A 9630-nucleotide genomic window follows, 5' to 3' on the forward strand; every position below is an offset into this window, starting at 1 on the left:
TATATTGCATTAATTTGCAAAGTAAGCTCATATTGTTTCATAGTGGAATGCTGGTGAGTTTAGGAGGCTCACAGTATATTGCAAACTGGCTTTTAAAGACAGCAATAAGTAGTATAAATAAATATCTCGATCAGAATACAGCTTTTGAAGCTGTAGGGAGAGCACAAGTATTTCTATAAACTTTCCATGGAGTTTCCTGTTTTAGAAATTTAACTACATTACTCTTACAGCCTTCTGTGTTTCTATTCCAGCCTGGGGTGAAAAAAAAATCTGACAAATCACCTTATCTTTTGCTGAATATTTATCATTGTTTATCCCTTACTCCCTTACTTTAGCAATGTTGTTGTCTGCAAGTTTAATCTTAAGTACTTAATCAACTACTTTGCTTGATCAGGGTCTTAAACATCACATAAGCTGAAGTTTATCCAATTAAACTTTTTTTTTTTCAGTAGAAGGTGTGATTTGTAACATTTTGACCTGAAAAACCAAGCTGATTAGTTTTCACTTCATACCAAAACATATCCATACATTTATGTCATTAAATCAACCGTGTACATACGAATATATATAGCACTCAGATATTTAAGTCTTAGCTGAAAGAAAAAAGTAATAAAATCAAATGACACATGTTAAAAGCAGACATTTTAAACAATCATGACAATCATCAGATTTTCATATTTGCTATCAGAGCAAATTTAATACTTAAGAACCTATTTATATATTGAAATTTTGATAGCAACTGCTGTTCTTAAGAGTGCATTTGTTTATACCTGTCACATAAAATATTTTCAAAAAACAAAATTCATTAGCCTAATGAGTTGAATGGTTGAATATGTCAGCGTGATAACTTATGTACTGAATTTCAGCATATTACTTTCATATAAAATAAACTGTTTGGTCATTTTTTTTCCATTTTTTTGGTGCATTTTTTTCATGAGTCATAACAACAAGTTGTCTGGCTACAGTTAAAGTTCAGCAGATCTTTACAGAATTGGGGACAAATTCACAATTATTCAAGAAATTATATGAGAGAAATTGCTAAAATTTCTCAACAAGCTATTTCTAAAAATCCATTATTACCAGCTGAATTCAGTGCATGAGGCTGATGTAATCAAACGCCTATGTTAAAATCTGTTCATCTCTGTATCAGTATAACACCACTTGCAACCCTGGTTCAGGTAAACAATACTTGAGACACAATGAGACTTAAGGACATGCTGCATTTAAATACACTCAAAAATTGGATGAATCTGGGCTTTGGTTACTAAAGTTGTTCATCTTGTCTATATCTGACTTCTTTATTCTTCAGAGGATAAGAACAGACATATTCCTAAAGTAACTTAATGGAGCTATTTGTTAGGAAACATCTTATTTTTAGAAACAAAGACTGTCTACTATTGTAATATCTTTTAAAAACTATATTTCCAGGTTCATCGCCCTTAAAAAGGGGTGCAGTTGATTGTACTGGAATAACGGTAGGTATTGAACTTTACTGTGTTCTTAAAATGTAAGATGAACCATAAAAAACCTTACTGTCTTTTGAAATACTACACACATTTCAGACTGGAACAGCAAATTATGTTCTTAAAGTTCTCTCTGGCATTTAAAAGTTGTGTCCTCATTTTCCAAACAGGTTAAACAGCAAATGTAATGTTAAAAATAAAAAAGAACTGTTAAAAATGACTACTTTAAGTCTGACCGGGACATATTTCACAGAAAATGTGGAAAATCTTGTTTAAAAATTACAGTAAGCAATCAAATATTCTTCAGTGCACATAATTAGTATGTACAGTATAATTTAAAACTGAGTATTGATGACTGCTGCTGCTGATCTTTTAAAATCTCTTACAAAATATAGATAGGATGGCTAAGAAAGGGTAGCTGCTAAACCGTGACATAGGGTTCTCTTTTCCTTCTTTTTTTTCTCTTTTCCTTTCCTCTCCACTTGGACTGAAGTTTCTTCTGGCTTCTTCAAAAAAGTGCACACACACACACACACAAATTAATTCCAAAACCATTTTTCTAAATTTCCAATGGACTTGTATTCCTGGTGTCTTTTCACATGATCACAAGCAAGACATGCGTGTGATTCCCAGAACCTAGGAAGATGCACTGAGAAATCCTTCTTCCAGTTGAAATAATTAAGGTACAACTTGTTATTTTTGTCAAGCATCAGAAGATATTCTGCCAGCTCTCTGGGGGAGAGAAAATCTTCCACATGTATGAAAGAGTCTCCTGGAATGTAATTCTCATAGTTTTCTCTGGAAGGGCCCAGTACAACTGGTACTGATCCGGCCAGAAGAGCATTGTAAAGTTTCTCAGTAATGTAATCTTTGTGGATTGAATTTTCAAAGGAAAGGTAGAATTTGCAAGTGGAGATAGTTGGAATCAAGTTTTTATCATTGACGTAGTCTCCAAAGGCTTGTCCGTAGGTATGGATTTCAATGTATTTGCTAAGCTCATTGTAATACTTGACTCGAGCGTGCTCAGGGTTCCAATTACTTACCACCCAACAGACCAAGTTTTCCTTACTTGGCACTTCAAATGTAAAGGAACTTGTACCGACCATCATGAAGCCATAAGGCACCTGAATATCTGAATCACGCCGATAAGTCAGGGTCAGGTTAAAGAGGTGTTCAATGCCACTCTTTTGTGGAGTATGAGTTGGAGACTCCAAGTTCATCCAAATCCACTTCTGGAACGGTGGCCTGGCTTGCTGAGGTAAATTAGTCAGATCCCAGCTAATGTCCCTGTGATGAATGAGAACAGCATGGGATCTGTTATATAGTGAGCGGTCAATAGTCAGATGGCACCCATGGATATTGAACATTGTTTGGCAGGATGTTAGATCGAATGTCTGACCAAATGGCCAAACCCAGATCAAAATAGTAGTTTCATTAAGATTATCAGTCTTGGAAGAAAAGAAGCTCTTCATTTTCAAAACTGAACTGGCTGATTCTATAGGACCAGAGATCCAGCTATTTGTTGGTTTGATATAAATTAATATAAATGCCATGAAACAACCAAGGACAATGAAGAAAATAAAAAATGGCCGGAAAATTCCTTTAGATGTCGATGTCATAATTTGTTCTGAGAAAAAAAAAGAGGAAGAAAAAGAGAGAAAATAACATCAGCTATTAAATTACATATATATATATCTTGTTAAAGGAATCAGACATCAATATGGATACAACTGTAATATCACTGGGCTGTAAACCTCAGAAATTTCCTTTGAGTGTTGAGTGGAGAGGGTATGGGTTCTTGCATGCTATTCATGACAGCAACAATATTTCTCCTCTTCACATTAAAAGCTAATTGACATAAATTAAAAGTAGGATTTTAATACATCTCATAGTTGATATAAATCAGTATATGTCTTGAGAAGTCTTTTTGCTTAGAATCTAGGAAAAGAGTTTGAGAGAAAAAAATCACCCTTTGATTCTGCCCTTGTGTCTGTGTAGGGGATAACATGCTGCAGATTTGGTCCATTCATATTTGTGTGTATACCTGTATAGAGGATCTAGGATTAGAGAAATGAAAAAGGAAGGAACTGGAACTTTAACACTGTAATCAATAAGACTGTTAGAAAACTAGTTCATGCCTGATGGCTACATGGGGATGAACATTCATGCCTTCTCCAGAGAACTCCTAAAATAGCTAGGGAAGGAAAGCAGCAATAGAGGTTCCCAGCTCCTCTGTTCCCATATGCAGCCTCACATAGTTCCCACATAAAGAAAAATGAGTAAAAAGATGTCCTTAAATATTTGATTATGTTTTGATGCCACAGCCCTGTGTTAAAAATCAGGAAAAGTAGAGATATGCTGCATCTTTGTGAGGGACCATTTTTTCCACAGGGAGAAGGGTAAGGAGTTCCTATAGCCTCCTTTGCCCTCTCTCTGGTTGTCTCTTCCTGAGAGAAGTGATCAATTTCTTTCCAGAACTTCTCTTCCATACGGTTCTTGTGAAACCTCGCAAAGTTAGGCTTATTGCTAACCCTTGCTCCTGAACATGGCTCTAGAATTCAGTGGTATTCTAAAAATAAAAATAGTTAACCACTTAAAGAGCACTATGACATACAAGGAAAAAGGAGTGGAAGTTAGTTACCAAAAATAAGTGTTCTGAATATATTGGCCTAATGTAGAAAGGTAATACTACAGTGCATTTCAATGACTATAAAATTTGTGTGGCTTGCCTTTTCTGCATATTTTTCAATTATTTCAGTTTTTCTTATCTTTACTAGCTAGGTCCACAAAAATTTTTATAAAAAACCCACCCCTAAATGCATCCTTAAAATATATAATATATACAGGAATAAATAAAAAAAAAAAAAATTCAGTGTCACAGAAAGCAGAAAGAGAATTTCAGGCCTTTTAAGCCAGTTTCATAGCTCATCTCCTCTAACCTGTGAAATAAGTGTAGTTAAATTCAGAATGAAGACATGGTAGAATGTTATTCAGAGGTCCATTAATGCAACATAACTTTGCTGCTTTGTGAGTGTGAAAACTGATGTGTGAGTGTAGCACTACAGTTACAACAAAAATGTTTTCACATTCATGGTTGAGGAAAAGAAAAAGGAGGGAACATCACGCTTAGCTTTACTCTAACTTTATGTCTTGAGGAAAAAGGAATTTGCCACAATGAGGAATTTGCCTGTTTTGAGAAGGCAAATGGTCTTAATTCTGGTTTTACCTATTGTGGTGGGTTAGTCTTGGCCGGCTGTCAGACACCCGCCCACCCACTCTCTCACTCCCCCTCCTCAGCAGGACAGGGGGAGAAAATAAGATGAAAATCTCATGAGTTGAGGTAAGGACAGGGAGATCACTCACCAATTACTGTCACAGGCAAAACAGACTCACCTTGGGGAAAATTAATGTAATTTATTGCCAGTTAAAATAGATTTGGATAGTGAGGAACAAAGACAAAAGTTAAAATAATACCTTCCCCCCCAACTTCCTCCCAGACTCAATTTCCTCCTTCATTCCCGACTCCACTACCTCCTGAGCAGTGCAGAGGGATGGGGAATGGAGGTTTGCACTCAGTCCACAACAATTCCTCTCGGCCTCTCCTTCCTCCTCACACTTCTCCCCTATTCCAACATGGGTCCTTTCCATAGGATACAGTCCCTTCAGGAAAAAACCCTCTGCTCCTGGGTGGGCTGTCCATGGGCTGCAGTTCCTTTAGGGCATATCCCCCTGCTCTGGCATGGGGTCCTCCCCAGGCTGCAGTGTGGATACTGCTCCACCGTGGTCCTCCGTGGGCTGCAGGGGAATCTCTGCTCCAGTGCCTGGAGCACCTCCTCCCATCCTCCTTCTCTGACCTTGGTGCTCACAGGGTTGTTTCTCACATTTTTTCCCCTCATTCTTCACTGCCTGTCCCTTTCTTAAATACGCTTTCGCAGAGGTGCCACCATCTTGGCTGCTGGGCTCAGCTGTGCCCTGAGGTGGAACCGGCTGTGTCCGGCAGCCCCGGCATCTCCTCAGAGAGGCCACCCTGCAGCCCCTGCTGCCAACACCTAGGCACGAACACCCAATACAGTTATATAAAATATAGTGGTATGTTGACTCTGACTCTTTTGACTCAGCCCCTTTCTTTAGGACATAGTTTAGCAGGTCCTCTCTGCTTTCAGCAAAATGATCCTAAAGAGAGTAAAGGGGAGGAACTGTTGTGTCCATGGCTTTTCTACTTATTCTCATCAGTTTTAACTCCTCTGAAAGAAATATGTGGTTTTACAGCAACATCACGTTGGCTTTTTTTAGCCTATGTTGATTTTTGCTGGAAAATATGTCTAAAGGGGAGGTTATGTCCCATGAGAGCAGAAGGCTGCTTCCCTGCCTTACTATAGTGAAAGTCAGAGGGGGGTCTCTGAGGAAGAAAGGATTTAGGTTGAGGAGCTCTAGGAGATGAAGCTCAAGGAAAAAACAAGAGGCTGAGCTGATCTTCATGTAACTCTGTTCTTCGTTTCTGTGCTGTTGAAACTAATACGCAGAATAGGTATAGCTTTTCACTGAACAGATAGCATGAGCTGAGTTTGAACAATAGGTGGGGAAAGGTGTCTATTCACAGAGACTGTTCATTTTCTAGGGATTGAAATGGATGAGAAATCAGAAAAGGACCTTCACATAGTGCTTTGTATTTTAGTCGCCCTCCAGTTAAAAGCCCTTTGACACATGCCTCTCTGATAGGGATTATTTTAAACTAAGCTCTTCTGCTAACTAATAAAAAACCTTGCATCATCAAATGACCAGATATTATGTATTCTGTTCTCTGCTTGAAATTCTACTATGTCCACAGTGTTGCATTTGTGTAGGAAGCTTTTGAATTGTAGTGCCAACGTGAGCATAAACACTTGCTGTTTGTGCTACCCAGAGTACCAATATTAACATCTCACTTATCAAGTGAATTTACCTATTTTATCCCTTCCAGATCTGTTTCCTCGCATTGCTTTGCTGCCCTGGGAACTCACGTGCCCCCTCCTGATCTGGGATCACGCTTCTTAGATTTTGCCTTTCACCAAAACGCTAGCCTATAGTCAGGATAGTCCTTTTTAGTTTTCCATTCTTTGGATTCAGAGAACTAACTGTTCATTACGCAGACTCATATATCCACTAGATGGAAAGGCATCACTGGCATGCTTCACTTTGAAGCTACTGCTAATGATGATGCAGTAGGTACAGTATCTACTATTCCATACTGCTCGCTTCAGTAATTCTACTGCTCGCTTCTGTAATTCTAAACAATGAAGACTTGTTGCTTAGAAGTTAGGTACCTAGCAGGTGTTGTGTTTGCAGGTGTGTAGAATTGTAACTAGTATAAATCGTGTATCCTGGAAGCATTGTTAGACTCTAGTGAAGAGCAAGCTTGGAAAAGAGAACCATAAACAAACGTGGTCCAGATGTGGCTCGGAGACAAACCTCGACCTTATAAGGAAAGACAGGAAGAGGTTCTTGAAGAGTTCACCACCCTGCCGACCACCAGAGACCACCTGAGACCCTCAAGGAGACCCTAAAGGCTTTAGTGCGCGTGTGCCTAGGATGATGTAATATTATAATTAGTTCTCGGAAATTTAATGAATATGTAAAAGAGAAACTTAAAATATGTATGAGAAGCATGGATATAAACAGAAAGGTGATTAGACGAGGTGTGCTTGATTTGTGGCAAGTCCACCGAGCACCCAGGCCTGAATAAAACGATCTCGCTCCTGAGCGTGTGGAATTGGTTACTTGCACGCTGGGCACGAATCCGCTTTTTGGACAACAATGGGATGGTGGAAAAGGGTTGTAAAAGCAAGACCCATTAAAACCTGGAATGAAAGGCTGCAAGGAAGCAGAATACCTGGGCAGACTCCTAAAAATACCATTTACTTATACCCCAAGGAGCTGGACAGGATTTTGTCATGGAATTCTATTTTTCTGTTCCATTTTGTGTTAGCTCCAGTAATTACTATTAAGATGTGCACTGGAAATAGCAGTAATTTTTCAGGATGAAGTGCTAACCTCAGATGCCATAACTTCTGTGCTTCATAAAGCAGACTGAGGAACCCATGGAATGGACCAGCAAACTCAGTCTTTTAGGACTGAGTCCTGTACACAGCCAGGCACCAGTACAGTGAAGGCATGTGGTAAGCACCTGTTGACAAATACTATTTTCTTGAGAAGTAGCTTGTCTATACTGCTAGGAAGTATAGGTTGTGGTTTTTTGTTTGCCCACTAGAATTCATGGAACATTTTTTTTCACAATATTCTCCAAAATGTGGAGTCTTTTCCATATTTATTTATTTTCTTGTTCTCTTTTGTGCCCAAGATAGCCATCGATCTCCCGCTGTAATTCTCACTATAAAGGTGATGCTAAGGAGACATTTGTCACATGACATCCAGCCAAGTAACCTTAGCTCACCCTTCCTCTTTCATGGCTTTCCTTCTACCACAGAATCACAAATTTCCTTTTTGTGGATCCCCTCCCCCATCAATCTCTGGCATGCCAGACTCTGAAAAGAAAACTTTGTCAAAGAAATGTGTTTACTGAGACTTTTGCCAACTGGAAGGATTTGGTACTTTTCATAGTTTTGTTATAAAGTACATTTCAGAGTGTTGTGGCATAGCACGTATTTTCTAGGTGCTTTTTTTCCAAGTTGAAAGTATAGTATTTCATCAGTACAACACTATGTTCTTGGTACAAAACTTCGCAAGGCTCCTTTTTAAGTGCAAAACTTGGCATTCCATCAGCAAGCAACTCCATTTAGTAGCAACACAAACAGGGAGATAGTAACAGGGTACCAGCAACATTAACCCCAAGTACACCAGGCAAGGCTTGCAAAAATATATCTATTCTGTGAATGCATCATGTTCACAAGAAATAAAATTGAATTTTATGGAAACTGTTTTATCATGCTTTCATTACAACAGTGACTTCTCAATCATTCCAGATGGGATAGACATGTTTCTTCTGGTTATGCAACACTGCAGGAGAAAGAAAATGTAATCTTTTTGGTCAATAATATCAATGCTTGTTTCCCTGGTATAGTTTTACACCAGTTTCTCTCATATACCCTCAAGGTTTTGCCAGTAGCCGAAAATACATCGCTACCTGAAGAGGTTGATGCAGTAGGTACAGTATCTACTATTCCGTACTGCTCACTTCTGTAATTCTACTGCTCGCTTCTGTAATTCTAAACAATGAAGACTTGTTGCTTAGAAGTTAGGTACCTAGCAGGTGTTGTGTTTGCAGGTGTGTAGAATTGTAACTAGTATAAATCGTGTATCCTGGAAGCATTGTTAGACTCTAGTGAAGAGTAAGCTTGGAAAAGAGAACCATAAACAAACATGGTCCAGATGTGGCTCGGAGACAAACCTCGATCTTATAAGGAAAGAAAGGAAGAGGTTCGTGAAGAGTTCACCACCCTGCCGACCACCAGAGACCACCTGAGACCCTCAAGGAGACCCTAAAGGCTTTAGTGCGCGTGTGCCTAGGATGATGTAATATTATAATTAGTTCTCGGACATTTAATGAATATGTAAAAGAGAAACTTAAAATATGTATGAGAAGCATGGATATAAACAGAAAGGTGATTAGACGAGGTGTGCTTGATTTGTGGCAAGTCCACCGAGCACCCAGGCCTGAATAAAACGATTTCGCTCCTGAGCGTGTGGAATTGGTTACTTGCACGCTGGGCACGAATCCGCTTTTTGGACGACGGTTTTTGGCAACCCAGGTGGGATTGCTGTGAAGCCTTACCTGGATCGACTTGCCAGCTCTCGGTAGGGAGACAGTGCTCTCTGGACTCCAGCGTGCACCGATCTTTTGATCAGGGACTCCGTGAGTATTCTCCCCAACCAGAGCATGTGAGCGACTCAATGGTGCAATGTTAAGGTAAATGAGATATTGTTCTGGGGTATAAAATTGTGCATGCATTTGGTAAGGAATTGTGGCCAAAGGTAAAAAGGTATATTCATATGCGTTTGACAGTGACGACTGGAGTATATGAAATCATGGTTAAGAATGTTCTTTTTGGGCAAAAATATGGGAACTCAATAGTCTAAAGTAACACCTTGCTCTCCCTTTGGATGCATCATAAAATATTAAGGAAAATTTGGGGGAAATCCTTTGAGAAAAGAGAAATTAATTGAGTATTGT

General features: G+C 39.0%; 1 protein-coding gene across 1 annotated transcript; it reads right to left on the reverse strand.

The window, feature by feature from the left end:
- Positions 1–2002: 2002 nt before the first annotated feature.
- Positions 2003–3082, reverse strand: FUT9 (fucosyltransferase 9 (alpha (1,3) fucosyltransferase)). Its single transcript, XM_009573729.1, has one exon. The coding sequence runs from the start codon at positions 3080–3082 to the stop codon at positions 2003–2005; it is 1080 nt and encodes a 359-aa protein (XP_009572024.1).
- Positions 3083–9630: the final 6548 nt, after the last annotated feature.

This window comes from Fulmarus glacialis, unplaced genomic scaffold, assembly GCF_000690835.1.
Source record: "Fulmarus glacialis isolate BGI_N327 unplaced genomic scaffold, ASM69083v1 scaffold1543, whole genome shotgun sequence".
Classification (NCBI taxonomy): Eukaryota; Metazoa; Chordata; class Aves; order Procellariiformes; family Procellariidae; genus Fulmarus; species Fulmarus glacialis.